The following is a 17,729-nucleotide window of genomic DNA, read 5'->3' on the forward strand; positions in this document are numbered from 1 at the left end:
GTATCTGCTATCCGGATGTCTCGGTTATTGGAGCATGGAAATGAGGGTTATCTTATTTATGCTGTAGATGTGACAGAAAAGAAGAAGGAAGTGGGAATAGAGGAGATACCTGTAGTTGCTGAGTTTGTCGATTTATTTCCTGATGAGATTCCATGCTTCCCACCAGCCCGTGAGGTGGAGTTTGGGATTGAGTTGATGGCATGTAATTCCCCTATTTTTTGTACTCCTTACAGAATGGCACTAGCAGAGTTGAGCTATAGCCACCATAGTGGCAACAACTATCCAGGGTTTGGGAAACCCCAATGGTAACGGTAATCAGCAGCCACAACCACCACCGGCACAGAATGGGATCAAGTATCATTATGAGTCCCTTCGTAAGAACCGTTGCCCAGTGTTCAAGGGAGACGCCGACCCTGAGAGTAGCCAGAGTTGGTTGAAAAGCGTGGAAACCCAACTACGACTGCTAGAGATACCTGAGGCACTTAAAGTAGAGGTGATAGTGCCATTCCTGAAGGATAAGGCAAGCAAGTGGTGGGAAACCGTCTCACCTACCCTGACAGCCGCCGGAGCAATCACTTGGCAACAATTCAGAGATGTCTTTCTCAAATAGTATTTCCAAGCAGAAGTCAGACTTCAGAAACTGAGCGAGTTTGAGAATTTCTCGCAAACTCTAGACATGTCAGTGGTAGATTACACCTCCCAATTCAATGACCTTGGAACTTATGCCCCGACAATCATGGCAGATGAAGTTCTAAAGATGCACAGATACAAGAAGGGTTTGATCAGCCGTATCCAGTCATCCTTAGCAGTTTACCAACCTACAAGCTTTGCTGATTTAATGGGAGCAGCCATAAGAGCTGAGATAGATATCAAGCGTCGGGAGAACGAGAACAAGAATAAGCGACCTCTTACTGGACAGTTATCTCAGGGGAAGCCACCATTCAAGAGACTGAATCAGTCCAGTTGATCCTTCAAAGGTGCTTCGTCCCACCCAACTTACCAAGAACCAAAGATGTGCCCCAAATGTAATAATCGTCATTCTGGAGAATGCCACCGACAGACGGGAGCATGTTTCAATTGTGGGAAATTAGGGCATCGAATTGCTAATTGCCCCGAGCCATTGAAGAGAAGTACCAAGCCTAATGCTGATGCTAACCCCAACAAACCAAGGGAGAATAAGCCCAACGCTCGTGTGTTTGCAATAACCCAAGAAGAAGCAGATGATGCAAACGATGTCGTGGCAGGTACCATTTTTGTCAATGAAATGCCAGCTTATGTGTTATTTGATAGTGGTGCTACTCATTCATTTATATCTAAGAGGTTCACTAAGAAACTAGGGCTTACGCCTGAATTACTAGTTGAACCATTTAGAGTAGCGACTCCTACTAGTAAGACAGTCGAAACATATAGAGTGCACCGAAAGTGTAAAATCTGTATCAATGAGCACATATTCCAAGCAGAATTGATACAACTGAACATGGTGGAGTTCGATATCATCTTAGGAATGGATTGGTTAGCAAGAAACAATGCGATGGTAGATTGCAAGGGAAAGAGTGTTAGGCTCCGAACCCCGAACCAAAAAGAGGTCGTGTATCATGGCAAATCCAAGGAACGGAAGTCACTTCTTTCCGCATCCCAAGCATGGAAAGCCATGAAATCTGGAGCAGATATCTATCTAGCAACGGTTAACGTAGTAAAGGAAGAGATTGAACTTAAACCGGGGGACATCCCTATCATGCGAGATTTCCCAGACGTCTTTCCAGAGGAACTACTAGGGACAGTCCCGAATCGAGAAATTGGGTTCGAAATCAATTTAGTGCCCGAAGCGGCACCCATCTCCAAGGCACTGTATAGAATGTCACCAGCTGAACTCAAGGAGCTAAAGGAGCAACTTCAAGAATTACTAGACAAAAATCATATTTGACCAAGTGCGTCTCCATGGGGAGCTCCAGTACTTTTTGTCAAGAAGAAATATGGGAGCATTAGACTGTGCATTGACTATAGTGAATTGAATAAGATCACTATCAAGAACAAGTACCCTCTTTCGAGAATAGATGACCTGTTTGATCAGCTTAAGGGAGCCACAGTATTTTCCAAATTGGATTTGAGAACGGGTTACCAACAATTGAAGGTCAGGGCTGAAGACATCCCAAAGACGGCCTTTCGGACAAGGTATGGACACTACGAATTCACGGTGATGCCTTTTGGTCTGACAAACGCACCAGCAGCCTTTATGGACCTAATGAACAGAGTATTCAAGCCGTTCCTGGATCGGTTCATAGTGGTATTCATTGATGACATCCTTGTCTACTCTCCTAGCAAAGAAGATCACGAAGAGCATCTCCGCCTCACTCTACAAACTTTAAGGGAGAAAGAACTCTATGCCAAGTTCAAGAAATGTGAATTCTGGCTAAACAGTGTGTCCTTTTTAGGGCATGTGTTATCGGAAGCAAGAATATCAGTGGATCCAAAGAAAGTGGAGTCAATTCTAGATTGGCCGAAACCGAGAAACTCCACAGACATCAGAAGCTTTCTTGGATTGGCAGGCTATTACAGGAAATTCGTTGAAGGATTCTCTTCCATAGCCGTACCATTAACAAGGCTTACTCAAAAGAATTCTAAATTCATTTGGGATGACAACTGCGAGAAAAGTTTTCAGACATTGAAAGAAAAGCTCGCGTCTACACCAGTGTTAGTCTTGCCCACTGAAGATAAGGATTTCACCATCTACAGTGACGCATCGAAGGAAGGGTTGGGATGTGTACTCATGCAAGAAGGAAGAGTGATTGCCTATGCATCAAGGCAGTTGAAGCCGCATGAACGAAATTATCCCACTCACGACCTCGAACTGGCAGCAGTCGTCTTTGCTTTGAAGATATGGAGACATTATCTCTATGGCTCCAAGTGCGAAATCTTCACGGACCACCAGAGCCTCAAATACTTGTTCACCCAAAAGGAATTAAATATGAGGCAAAGACGATGGATTGAGCTGTTGAAGGATTACGACTTGACTATAAGCTACCATCCAGGTAAGGCAAACAAAGTAGCTGATGCTTTGAGTCGGAGGAATATGAGTAAGGTTACCTTAGCTGCAATCTCCGCTCAACCATGTCTGCGAGAAACCGTCAAGTTGAACCAGGATCGAGACCCAGTTCTAGTAAAACTTAAGGAACAAGCTAAGGAAGCAAAGTCTCAAGACACTCAGATCGACGACAAAGGAGTCCTTTGGATGAAAGGACGATTGTGCGTACCAGACATAGATAACCTTCGACAAGAAGTAATTTCAGAAGCACATAAGTCGAAATTTTCAGTCCATCCTGGCAGTACCAAGATTTACAGAGACCTTAAAGAAGAATTTCTGGTGGAGTGGAATGAAAAAGGATGTTGCGATATTTGTTTCCAAATGTCTTGTGTGCCAACAGGTCAAAGCAGAGCACCAAAGACCTGGAGGACTTCTTCAACTTCTAGAAATTCCAGAATGGAAATGGGAACATATCTCCATGGACTTTGTGGTTGGGTTACCAAAGTCTAGACAAAGCCATGATGGCATCTGGGTAATCGTAGATAGACTCACAAAATCTGCGCATTTCTTACCAGTCCGCATGAACTATAATTTGGACAAGCTAGCCACATTGTACATGAATAACATCGTACGATTACATGGGTCCCAGCCAGCATCTTGTCAGACAGAGACCCGAGGTTTGTATCTCATTTTTGGAAGAGTTTTCAACAAGCCATGGGAACTAAGGTCACCCTCAGTACGGCCTACCACCCTCAGACCGATGGTCAAACAGAGAGGACAATTCAAACTTTAGAAGACATGCTGAGAGCATGTGCCCTAGACTTTAGCGGTAATTGGAGTTAACATTTGCCTTTGATTGAGTTTGCTTACAATAACAGTTTTCACAGCAGCATCGGAATGGCGCCGTATGAAGATCTGTATGGGCGAAAATGTCGGTCACCACTATATTGGGATGAAGTAGGAGAAAAGGCCATCACTGGACCCGAATTGATTCAAGAAACAGTGGATAAAATCGCTATAATCAAGGAGAGACTTAAAGTGGCACAAGACCGACAGAAAAGTTGGGCTGATTTGAAAAGAAGACCAGTGGAATTCATAACGGGAGATAAAGCATACTTGAAAGTATCACCAATGAAAGGTGTGGTTCGATTCAACAAACCCGGGAAACTGAACCCTAGATATGTTGGACCTTTCGAAATTCTAGGGAAATTGGGGACACTTGCATACAGATTGGCACTCCCACCGAGTATGTCTAGAATCCATAATGTTTTCCATGTGTCACAACTAAGAAGATATGTTTCGGATCCAAGCCACATCTTCGAAGCTGAACCACTCTTAATCGAGGGAGACTTGAATGAAGGCCTTACTTATAAGGAAGTCCCGATCAAAATTGTGGATGCCAAAGACCAAGTGCTAAGACGACGAACGATTCCATACGTCAAAGTACAATGGTCCAATCACACTGAAAGAGAATCCACTTGGGAACTCGAAGAGAAAATGAGAAACCATTACCCTTACCTTTTCGAGGAACTCATACAGCCAAAATCTGAAGGAGGGGAGAATGTGAAGACCATGCACTATGGAAGTGCACCAATTGTGGAGGAACTCATACAGCCAAAATCACTCCATCTCAGCATAAATCTCGAGTGAGCACCTTGAACCAAAAAGTGGCCACATTCATCCGGGAGAGGTTAGTGCAATCACCATTGAATAAGCCATCAGCGTCATTCGTGGAGCCATCAACGCAGTGTCATTCGTGGAGCGACTTCAGAGCTTACCTTGTAGAAGATTATTCGTGCCTATAAAAAAGAAGGCTCCTCATTCGAAACTTGCACACCCAAATTCTCGAAATCCTCTCTAGCAGCACCGTATTCTCGAAGCTCTTCGCCCTCTAGTAACAAAGCTCTGCCGCAATCTCACCGTTCACGTTTACGTTTCCTTGAGCAGTCAGAATACTGTAAGTGGGTTTTCGCTACTACTTCAATTGGCATAATATATTTCGAAAATAGCTATGACCTTGAAAATTATATCGGCATGATATATTCGTTCTGCTTCGTATGTAACCCTTTTTGGAATTTTCGTTTACTGAAAGCATGTTGAGTATTTGTAAAAGCACTGTAATGATTCGATTTAGAAATGGTAAAGGAAATTCTGAACTTTGAAATCTTTGTTTAGGCCCTGATGCGGTGGGTTATAATAACCGTTCCTTTGGCCTCGCCCCTTAGAGAAGTAACATATAGGGGACTGATCAGTTAAAAACCATAGTAAATGAGATGATTTCAGTGCTGTATCCGTTTTTTTTGTATCTGATTCGACATGCTAAATATTGAAATTGTGATAATTCGTGTATATGTATAACCTCGATATTTCTCATGCACGATTGCCACCCCCCCCCCCCCCCCCCATTTACTGAGTATTTTCCCCAAAATACTCACCCCTTACTTTCCCACCCAGATAAGAATGAGAATCAAATTGAGGATGAGGAGCAAGAATACTTTTGGGGATGGTGAAGAAGCAGTCTAATTCGTGATCGATTGATTATTTAGTCTTATGATTTCAGTATTACGTATTTACGCTTCCGCATGTTTCTATTTCTTTCTGAGTTGTAAAGACGTTGAACTTTTGGGAAATTTATGATAATAAACTGGTTTGGTATATGCTGTACTACGAGGCTAGTTGTTTTGCAATTATGTGATTGCGAGATAACGCCGGTGTCGACTAACCCCGGTCTCGGGGCGTGACATCGTTGGACATCGCCGAGCTTGTGCTACTGTATTTAGATATGTTACGAGATGTATTTAGGTGTTATTTGGTGGTTCGTTTGGGTCGGGATTGGCTTGGGATGTAATAGAAGTCGTAGGAAGCGAAACGATGCCTAATTACGAGTTATTGTTGTGTTGGAATTAATTGTTGATGCTTAGGGACGTTTGGGGTGTTTTTATGGATTTGAATCAATGTAATAACATCCTAGGATGAGTCTAGAGGTGTTGGTTCATGGTCCTTAGGCTTGGATTGAATGGGTGAAAGGTTAAGTTAGCGAATTTTCGTGAATTTGCAAAGACAGAGGGTACCCGGACCCCTTCCCGGACCCCGGCACGGAGTCCGTGTCCTTTTTCCTTCAAAAATACGAATTTCCAGAGTCTACCCGGACCCGTACACGGGGTCCGTGGACACCCTTTTAAAAAAAAAATTTTAAAAAAATTTTTTTTTTTTTTAGGATTTGCTTCGGGGTTCTATATCATGGTTTAGCACCATGGTTAAAATTTATTTATGTAAAAATATAAGATTTGTTTTTTGGTTTTACGTCATGGTTTAGTACGATGATTAAACGAGGTCAAGCCAGGAGCGAACTAGAATGTCCTAAGCTACTTATTCACTTTGGTGGTGAGCTCGAGTACCTACGTCTAAGACATGCAAGTTAAGTATTTAAAATTTATGTTAGTATGTGCAGTAGCGGCCCCAAGTGAGAACCAACGAATCCCTCAACGCCAAGTAAGTATGATGACGTGCAAAGAAATATTTTAAGTTTTTGAGGTATGCTAAATGTCTTGTGACCAAATTATGCATGGGTTTGGAAGTCGGTGAACGTGGCCGAGGACTTCTCCACCCCGTTAAATTATGAACGGGTTAGATCGTGGTTGGAAAGCGTTAAATTATGAACGGGGACCAAGCACACCGTTAAATTATGAACGGGGATCTCATGTATGTGGCAGTAGATACGTCCCTGTCAGCCCAGTACTGTGGTTTGTCTGATCAGGCATTTATTATGTTATGGGTCACTTGCTTTGAAACATGCCTCTACGCAAAATGATGAAGTTATGTATGTTCAAGTATGCCATATGTTTATGAAAGTTTATGTTGATGGCACGTCTAGTTTACGTATGTATGTTCAAGTTTATTATGCAAGCTCAAGTTTCAAGTTATGTATGTCCTATTTTAAAGTTGCATGCGATTTTATTACGTAGTACTCGTTATTCCAGTTTATACGTGTTGAGTCTTTAGACTCACTAGACTTGATCGGTGCAGGTGAGTATGTTGATGAGGATACAGGAGGTGGCGACCAAGGGGCAGGCTTGGACTGAGCGGGAGGCTAACCCGAGGACCGCAATGTTTAAGTTTTGCAAAAGTTAAATTACTCTGATTCTATGTTTGATGCGAGATGTTTTGAGAAAACTTTTCTTTTATCAAAAGCTTTATTGGGAATGGATGATGTAGTGACGACCGTATTGATTTTATTTTCGTATTTAAGAAAATTTTTAATTTTTCCGCAAATTTTGAGTATGAAAAGTACGGTACGTTGCAGTTGGTATCAGAGCGGTGTTCTTGTAAAGGGTTATGCCTACTGCCAGTCGCAAGAAGCTCACGATGTCACACCTCAAGTCTGTAAGTTTTAAAGTTTTAAATTATTTTATGTAGTAAGTATCAAGTCATGATTTCAGTATGTGCATGTTTTTAATGCTATCAGTTGTATGTTTGTATGACATTTGTTGAGAGTGCATATTTATCAGTTGTTGTGGTTTGAGTTTGGATCTTTAAATTTTTATGCATATTACGACATGAAAAGCGAAACTATATGATTTTCATGCATGTTGGTTTTGTGGTATTGGACATACTTAAGAATTCGAATATGGGTTACGAATTGTTATTAATGATTTGAGCATATTGATTTTTGGTTAGTAATACCGATGTTCTACTTGTGGGTCCTAAGTTAAACTTGACAATTATGAATGCTTTTGTGGCATGTAGATTTCTAAGAAAATATAGATGGTTCGGGGTTGCTAGTTTAGTTAATTTTTGAGGATTTAATGTAAGGATTAATGATTCGAAGACTACTACGATCTTTGGAAGTATAAAGACGTAGAATTTATTTAGGATGCATGCTCTATCTAGTTAGATTTAAGGATTGAATTGCATGAATTGAGAATTTTAAGGACCTAAGTGCAAAACAAAATTCTAAGGGATTATTTCAAATTTACCAAATTTTGGGATTTAATTTTGAGTTCGAGAATTTTAAGGTTAATGGGGTTAAATCGAAAATTTTCTGGGGACAAAATGCAAATTTCGAAGAGTTGTAGGGCCAAAAATATAAATTTTGAGAACTTTAAGGGCCAAATTGCAAAGTCCGAAATTTTTTAGGATTAAATACGAACTTTTGATGAACACTTGGGATTTTAAGTATTTATAGAAATGTAAGATGGGTTATAGAAATTAAATTTTGGGTTTTTTAAACTTAAGGCTAATGAACCTTATGATACAGGAAACCTATAAAATGAAATTGAGAACGCCGAGGACTTATGAGTAATTGTGGAATTTTCGAGATTTAGGAAAAATTCGATAATTTTCGAGGAAATTAAGTATTAATTTTGTAATTTTTAGGAAATTTGGAGACTAGGTTATCAGTAAGTGAGATCGAACAGTTTAAAAGATCGAAATTTTCGATGATATAGGCTCGAAGAGATATTTAGAACCTCGAAACATTTGGGTTATAAGATTATAAGGAATAGTAATCAGGGACATTGTTGGATGGTTCAACCTTAGGCTTGAAAAGTTAAATGTAGGTGAATTAATGATGTGTCAAATTAAAAATTCAGAGTAATGACGATTTAAGGTAAAGTTGATCGGTTAGCTAAGTTATAAGACTAGACATTGAATTAGCAAATTTTTGGGAAATTAATTTTGACGTGTCGTAAGTTTCAACCCTGATCTTAACAGTTAGGACTATACATTTGCTAGAATTTAATTTTTCTAGAAAGTTGGGTATGTTTGATGGTTAGGTTAATCGATATGCACATGTAAGAATTGAGGTAGACATCTTGTCTTGAGAAATTTTTGTAAGTTAGTAAGGAACTTGGGAATAGGTGAATATGTGTGTTGGAATTATGTTATCCAAAACTATTTGGGTTGCGTAAGGTTGAATTTCAAATTTATGGGATATTTGTTCTTACGGAATTTTTGGGTGAAATAAAAACAAAAGAGAATTAGTGGTGTTCAACATAAGTTATCAATGAATGAATATTAAGATTTTTATTAAGTAAGAAATCTAAAAGCTTGATATGGGGATTCTAGAATTCTCTGGGTTATAAGTGGAGTTGATATATTAGAGTTAGTCCATCATTAACAAAGGAAACTTATCAAGTTTTATACACTAGAATTAATTGAGTATTGAGGATACGTCTAGGTGGAACATTCGTTCCAATGAAAAAAGTCCAAGTGTCTTAGGCCTCAACTATATTGTAATCGTGAAGAAAATATTTTGAGCATGTGATTGATGCTAGAAAGGTTTTATTATTTAAGTAGAAGATCAACATTGTGTATGTTGAGTTTTATGGATTTTGTTACTCGAAATTAAAGGTGGGCAAAAATTTTATATTTGGAAGATCTTGTAAATAGCTAAGTTACGTAAGTTTGAAGTCGTAAGAAAAGATCCGATTCAAGGATTGTAGGCCAATATTATTATGGGGTTAAGATAAAGTTTAACTTTTAAGTGTATTGCTGAGGATAGAAGTTGATCAGCAACCTTTGGTGCTAAGAGTTCTTAAGTTGAACTGTATAAATGCTAATGTAATAGGTCGTTGACATTACAGGTACAACATAAAGAAGGTAAGATACAATTAGTTTGAACCTCCCTTTCTAATATTGGGAACGACGAGAAAAGTCATAATTCGAGGTCGTAGTAAAGTAAACTAAGTTACCATAAGTCGTTTTAAGTTGTGATTCGCAAACGAGGTTTTTGGTAGGCAATTCAATTAGGGTTGAAGAGACGTAAGGACAACATAAGACTTAATTTGTCAGAGTAGCGCAGCGGTACCGTGGATTGTTGGGATACTAGAATTAAGAATCTAATTTTTGGATTATCGAGGATAAGCGAATTTCGGGGACGAAATTGAAATTAAGGGGGATAGATTGTGACGTCCCGAAAATTTGAGGTCTACATGAACCACATGTGTGCAATTCATTAAATTCCTTATGTATTTTTATTAAATGGTTTTAATGCATGTTTATTTCATTAATTTGTGTTTTAATTCATTATTTATTTATTTGCATCATTTTAAATTAACTATTCTTATGCGATGCACGTTAAAATGTTTTCTTGAGTTTCATGATTCAGGTGAATATTCGATGCAGGATCGCGAGGAAAAGACCGGTGATGATTTTGGCAATTTTAACGTGATATTTTATTTTTAAGTTGAGGTTGGGGTATTTTAACTAACTTATTAAGTTGTTAGTATTTTAAATCAAAATTTATCTATCTAGTGATTTAAAAGTTTGAACTTTTAAAGTTAGCATTTTGTGTGTGTTATTTTAATTAAGGGATTTAATTAAGGGTGTGTAGTGAATTACTATTTTATTGACTTGTTAAGGGAGTTAGCATTTTAAATAGCTTGATTAATTATTTAATTAAGGAAATTGTTCCCCTAATTACTCACTCACACACGTTACACACACTCACACACACTTACATGTTTTTACACACACCAAAACACACACATTCAGATTTTATATTTTTAAAAGAGAAAATCCTAGGGTTCTAAGAACCAAGAGTAGACGCCCCACTCTCTGAAAAGTTCCAGCAACTTTCATGAATTTTATTACAAGATTTTAGCGCCACGTTCGTCCCGGATCGACCCTCACGCCATCTCCGCTTCGGTATTGTCGTTACGGTATTTTAAATATCAAAAGGCACCTATATTCTGTTCTTTCTGCATCGATCTTGTCATATTATGTGTTGTGTTATTTTGGTGCGTAAAGATTCATGTGTGACATTCGTCGTTTGAGCGGAAAATGGTTTGAGTGCGTTTTGAAATACTTTTTAGATCTGAAAACTCGTAACTTACTGTTATGTTGGAAACTGCGATTTTTCCGTCAGGAATTTGAGGAAACGTTCAACTATAAAATTGTAGAACTTTTCGATGCCATCGATTTGATATAAAATTCGAGATTTCTGGATGAAAATTGAGTGAGTTATGGAGTTTTTCGTGGGACTGCTCAAGCTGCGACTTTTATGTAAATTGTGTTCTTGAAGTTATTTGTTGCAGGCTTCGTTGGACATCGCCGGGCTTGTGATAATGTATTTAGATATGTTACGAGATGTATTTAGGTGTTATTTGGTGGTTCGTTTGGGTCGGGATTGGCTTGGGATGTAATAGAAGTCGTAGGAAGCGAAACGATGCCTAATTACGAGTTATTGTTGTGTTGGAATTAATTGTTGATACTTAGGGACTTTTGGGGCATTTTTATGGGTTTGAATCAATGTAATAACATCCAAAGATGAGTCTAGAGGTGTTGGTTCATGGTCCTTAGGCTTGGATTGAATGGGTGAAAGGTTAAGTTAGCGAATTTTCGTGAATTTGCAAAGACAGAGGGTACCCGGACCCCTTCCCGGACCCCGGCACGGAGTCCGTGTCCTTTTTGCTTCAAAAATACGAATTTCCAGTGTCTACCCGGACCCATACACGGGGTCCGTGTACACCATTTTTTTTTAAAAAAAATTTATTATTAATTTTTTTTTAGAATTTGCTTCGAGGTTCTATATCATGGTTTAGCACCATGGTTAAAATTTATTTATGTAAAAATATAAGATTTGTTTTGTGGTTTTACGTCATGGTTTAGTACGATGATTAAACGAGGTCAAGCCAGGAGCGAACTAGAATGTCCTAAGCTACTTATTCACTTTGGTGGTGAGCTCGAGTACCTACGTCTAAGACATGCAAGTTAAGTATTTAAAATTTATGTTAGTATGTGCAGTAGCGGCCCCAAGTGAGAACCAACGAATCCCTCAACGCCAAGTAAGTATGATGACGTGCAAAGAAATATTTTAAGTTTTTGAGGTATGCTAAATGTCTTGTGACCAAATTATGCATGGGTTTGGAAGTCGGTGAACGTGGCCGAGGACCTCTCCCCCCCGTTAAATTATGAACGGGTTAGATCGTGGTTGGAAAGCGTTAAATTATGAACGGGGACCAACCAGCCCGTTAAATTATGAACGGGGATCTCATGTATGTGGCAGTTGATACGTCCCTGTCAGCCCAGTACTGTGGTTTGTCTGATCAGGCATTTATTATGTTATGGGTCACTTGCTTTGAAACATGCCTCTACGCAAAATGATGAAGTTATGTATGTTCAAGTATGCAGTATGTTTATGAAAGTTTATGTTGATGGCATGTCTAGTTATGTACGTATGTATGTTCAAGTTTATTATGCAAGCTCAAGTTTCAAGTTATGTATGTCCTATTTTAATGTTGCATGCGATTTTATTACGTAGTACTCGTTATTCCAGTTTATACGTGTTGAGTCTTTAGACTCACTAGACTTGATCGATGCAGGTGAGTATGTTGATGAGGAGACTGGAGGTGGCGACCAAGGGGCAGGCTTGGACTGAGCGGGAGGCTAACCCGAGGACCACAATGTTTAAGTTTATGCAAAAGTTAAATTACTCTTATTCTATGTTTGATGCGAGATGTTTTGAGAAAACTTTTATTTTAACAAAATCTTTATTGGGAATGGATGATGTAGTGACGACCGTATTGATTTTATTTTCGTATTTAAGAAAATTTTTAATTTTTCCGCAAATTTTGAGTATGAAAAGTACGGTACGTTACAAAGTCGATCAGTAAATTCTGATACAAAGGTTTCTCAAGTCGAACTGCATAAATGCTGATATAATAGGTCGATGAAGGTTACGAGTATAGTATAAGAAAAGTAAGGTGCGATAAGTTTAGACATCCATCTCTAGTATGAGAAACTGTGTGATAAGTAAAAAAAAAATAAAAATTCGGGGCTATAGTTGGATAGAACTAAATCACCATAAGTTGTTTTAAGTTGCGATTTACAAACGAGGATTTTGGTAGACAAATTTATTTAGGATTGAGGAGACGTAAGGACAGCCTAATATTTATCTTATCAGAGTAGCGCATCGGAAGCGTGGATTATTAGGATTCTAAAATTAAGAGTCTATACTTTTTGTTTATCAAGGATAAGCGAATTTCGAGAACGAAATTTCTTTTAAAGGGGGAAGGATTGTAGAACCCGTAATTTAAGACTACGTATAAGCCATGCATAATTCTAGTATTTTAAATGATTTTATTTCATGAGTATTTAAATGATTTTCCTTAAGTTAATTATTTCATGCAGCAATTTGATTTTTTATCAGTTCAGTTAATTCAGTGAGGCCGGACTGGAGTTGGAGTTTAGAGATAAAATTTAAAATTCAGAAAACATTTCCAGAATTTATTTTAGCTAGCAAGTAAGTTAATTTAAGTTAATAAAGAGGTTTGAGAATTTAATTTAATTACTTGAGGTGAGTAGAAAATAAATTTATTTAAGTTCCTTAATTAAGTGGTTAGTTCACTAAATTAATTAAAAGATAGGTGAGGCTTTTTAGGGTTATAAATTTAGTAAATAAGCAACATTTTCCCCTCCATTTAAATGGTAAAATTCGGCCACCCTTAGTTGCTAGAACATTCCTTGCGAACACATCACCTTTGACCCTTTCTTTGTATTTAATTAGTAGGATAATTCTTTGATTTTTGGAGCACCATTTAATTAATAATCAACCTTATCCTAGCCTTGTTGTGAATGGTAGAATCGGCCACACCTCATCCTTAATCCCTCCAACCAATATTTGATATCAACAAAAATTCAAATTTCAAAATGAGGGAGACTTGGTCTTGATTTTTCCCTTATATTTTGCACCCATCTCCCTCACTCCCCTGACCATTTCCCCATCTCCCTAATCTCTAAAATCAGAGCCATTTCAGAGTAGAAAACCGTGGGTTGCCTAGCTAGAAACAAGAGGAAAAATTCAGTAGCAAGCTAGGTAGCAAAGCGCTCTACTCCTCCGCGCCGAATCGTTTCATTCTTTCGTTTTCGTTCGAAACGAAACCAAGGAATGTATATATATTTCATTGCTCTTCAGTCAATTCATACTATCATTTCAAAACATCACATGTACATAGATTTGAAAGGGAAAACCGAAATACATGACAAAACATTTTGAAACCATGATGCAGATTTTCGGATTTTTCCCTTGTGCTCTCACGTTGCTGCTGTTTCAGTTGCTACATGTTATGGTTCGACTCCAGGCTCCCAAGGCGACTCCTAGACATGTACTAGAAGGGTTTAGGACCATGTTGATCCATTAGTTCAGCCCCCACGCTTGCTGGAAGTCGAAATGACAGCAACCTCCCCATAGGTGCAGAAATGTGTTTCGAAAATTCAGTTGCTGTCAAAAAGGGAAATGAAACTGATCATGGCTGCCCCAAGGCCTATAGCCATGGTTAGATCACTTCCCTAGCATGTATAAGACATGACGAAGTTGCCCTTTTGGTGGCTTGGTCCATGGTTAATCGGTTTTTACATAAAACTCAAGAACAACCCCCCACTTTCGCCCCTCTCATTTTACCGCATGTATGGTTCGGTTTTGGTGGTTTGGTGTGGATCTTGGTTGGCCTATGGCCCTTAGCCACGGTTCATTCCATACCCCAAGATGTCTATATCGTGCCATGTTCAATCAAATTGCCACTGGAACGACACGAGACAGCAAGCGAAGCACAACACACACACGCATGCAAGGTGTTCTCGGTTGGAGTTTTTCTGGTGTTTGCTGAATGGTGTGAATTGTGGCTGGTCTAGGGCCCATAGCCATGGTTCAAATCATTTATTAGGATGTTGGTAAGAGGTTCTTGTCGGCGGTTCAAGCCCCAATGGCCATTAGCCTCGCAAACGACACAAGCAACCCAAGCGCAGCTGCTGGAATTTTTGGACAGCAGCTTGCTGCGTCGGTTCGGTGGCTCGTTCGAGTTCTTCGTGTGCTTTTAGCCTATGGTCTTAGACTGGACAGTGCCCCATTGAGTTGGGAAAGTCATGTTTTTGACTGTTTGTCATTCGGATCATTTTTGAAGTCGTACGAGAATTTACGGTGCGATGTGCCAAATTGACTCTCGAAAGAGCGTTTCATGTTTTGGCCTCCATTCACCTAGATTTCGGCCCTCACCATTTTAGGAGCATTATTTTAACATTTTAGGCGTATTTTAATCATGACTACATGATGGTTCAGTGTTGGTTCGGGTTGGTTCGGAGTCATGATTAAATACAAAATCGATAGGCGTAGTTGTCACATTTTTGAAGGTTACTGCATAGTTTGGTCCCGTAAATCTATTGCATATTTTTCATGGCATATTTAGGTTGCAGCGAGCCTGGGAGCGATCCAATCCAATGAGTAAATGGGTACATGATATTTAATTCAGTTATTTCATTATATTACGTGCATAAAATACAAATTTTGAGATTTATGCGATATTGCTTGTAGTCAGTTTACTATCAGTATTAAATCCGGTCCCCAGTATCGGTCCGGTCACCAGTAACCGGTTAGTTCAGTTGTTTCACCCAGTACTGTGGTAGTAGTCTGATCAGACGTAAATCCGATCCCCAGTATCGGTCAGCTCAGTTCAGTTCAGTTCAGGGATCACTTGCGTAGACCATAATCTCACCAGAAAATTATTACAAGCTATTTTAGTACAGGGCTCTAAGGAGCAAACAGTTTCACTATGATTTTCAGTTCAGCTATGCACGTATTATAATTAATCTTGACACGATACTTTATATTATGCCTCATGACATGATATTTTTACTCCCATGAAATTTTACTATATTTACTTGTTATTTACGATATATGCATGTTGAGTATTTAGACTCACTAGACTTGATTATTGTAGGTACTTATGATGTCGGGATCTAGGGTGGGGACCAGTGAGCTAGCTTGGGTCGGCAGTAGTGGCACCCGAGGACCTCAGTTTCAGCACTTGCTATGTGGGGACCCGGACGCTAATCATCTTCTTAATCGTCTTTGGGATTTAATTATCAGGGTCTAAAAATTTTTCTTTTTAAAATAAAGTGCGGAAGGTAATGGCATCTACATAATATACATATCTGTACAAAAACTAAAGTTCAGTAGAAAAGTACAATACTGTACAACCTAAGTCTAAGGTTCAATTACTACATTCAAGTAATAAACCAAGTCTGCTACAAGTCCGGAATCACCACGCTAACTCGTCTTCTCTCATCGTCATCTCGACCCTGATCCAGCCCCACCTGTTGTCATGCACACATACAAAACAAGACAACAGCCGGATAACTCCGGTGAGAATAAATCCCAGTATAAAACATGGTAAGCATGTATATAAACAAACTAATTCATAAAACATGCGATCATGTATAAACATAATATATTTCATAATCTATGAAATTAAGCATGCAACTCAAATCAGATAAACATGCATATCAAAAATCTAAATAATAAAACATGCTAGCACGACTGAAAGCAATAACGATGGGTCCCATGATCTAGGAGCCACATCCATATAAGCATGAAGTCCTAATCAAATCATGTCTAGACTTGACTCGATCTATAACTCTAGGGATCCCGGGGTGAATAAGACGTCACTGGCTGTCACCTAACCTACCAATCGAGGTGTTGTACGTCTTATTCCTAGACTTCGGCCTGATCTGTATCCGCATCTACAATAGGGGCGGTGATCTTCCCCTAAGCTGTGATATCGCCGAACGTCTAGTAGTCTGCCTGATCTCCAGACTGTCCTATCTTAATGCATGAATGCAAAATCTGTAAACAGGCATAATAATCTTAATACGATGTAACATGATCTGTAAACAAGGCATAACAAGATTTGCATACAAGTTCTATAAACAAATCGATAAACAACAATATAGTATGTGATTTATTGGGCAACTCAAATGGTGATCTCAATTGAGTTGTTTCTTCCTGAATATCACATGAATTATACCTTTGTCGTCCCCCTCTGAGGAAGACGAAGTCTTGAAGTCCAGTCTGTCCATATCCGATCTGAAATGACAATATAAATACACTGTATCAATGTGTAACTCAATTCACAATCTGTTCTGATCAATACTCAATTCAGTATACAATCTGATCAATGTCTGAACAAGATACAATCTGAGTCATATCAATAATATCACAATCTAATCGAAATCATATCTGAATCTGATCAATCTAAATCAACTGATGTTTCGACGTTATAACCATACAATCTGAATATCCCGTCAATCTGAACATCACATATATACTACCAGAACTCATAATCTGAATATCGGTATATTCAAAATCAGTAATACACAATTCTGATATCAAAATCTCAATCAATATCTTTCACAATTCATAACAATCACATAAATAGTCTATTCTGAAATCTGACTTCGATTATACAATATCTACGATAGTATAAACGCCATATCTGAATCACATACAGTTCTGACAATATGATATTTCTAAAACATCTCAAAACGTAATAAACTTACGTCCTTGCGTAGCTCGTGTCGAGAGGAGCTCAAAACTGAAGTCGGATTTGAATTCTGATAGACAGATCTTCCACAATCGCAAATCGAAAAGGCGTAAGGATTTTCTTCCAAGATTCCGCCTCCTTTCTGCATTTTCTGAAGAATAAACGTGCCATCACCTCTATATATACTACATGCATAAAGGAAAACGTGGCACGCTTCTTTGTGCAGCACGTCGCACCGCGGGTGCGGTCATATATGCACCACGGGTGCGCTCCATGCAATGTCTATCCTTACTTTCTCGGCAGCTCAGACCGCGTGTGCGCTTCCTACAAGACCGCGGGTGCGGTGTCATCAGCGCGGGTGCGCTCCGTCTAATACCGCGGGTGCGGTGTAG

The 17,729-nt window shown here is 39.0% G+C and overlaps 1 protein-coding gene across 1 annotated transcript; it reads left to right on the forward strand.

Moving 5' to 3' along the window:
* Positions 1-1,012: 1,012 nt before the first annotated feature.
* LOC140827239 (uncharacterized) lies at positions 1,013-4,672 on the forward strand. Its single transcript, XM_073189873.1, has 4 exons — positions 1,013-1,848; positions 1,930-2,761; positions 2,807-3,405; positions 3,901-4,672. Exons 1-4 carry the CDS (start codon positions 1,013-1,015, stop codon positions 4,670-4,672), a joined length of 3,039 nt encoding a protein of 1,012 aa, XP_073045974.1.
* Positions 4,673-17,729: the final 13,057 nt, after the last annotated feature.

The sequence above is a fragment of the Primulina eburnea genome, chromosome 3, assembly GCF_022965805.1.
Source record: "Primulina eburnea isolate SZY01 chromosome 3, ASM2296580v1, whole genome shotgun sequence".
NCBI classification, from domain to species: domain Eukaryota; kingdom Viridiplantae; phylum Streptophyta; class Magnoliopsida; order Lamiales; family Gesneriaceae; genus Primulina; species Primulina eburnea.

Excerpts from the sequence above, each read along its gene's own strand:
- LOC140827239 (XM_073189873.1), top strand. The coding sequence starts at position 1,013 with ATGTGCCCCAAATGTAATAATCGTCATTCTGGAGAATGCCACCGACAG. Across the intron at positions 1,849-1,929 it reads GCACCCATCTCCAAGGCACT|TGCGTCTCCATGGGGAGCTC; the intron begins GTATAGAATGTC and ends TATTTGACCAAG. Across the intron at positions 2,762-2,806 it reads CGAAGGAAGGGTTGGGATGT|TTGAAGCCGCATGAACGAAA; the intron begins GTACTCATGCAA and ends GCATCAAGGCAG.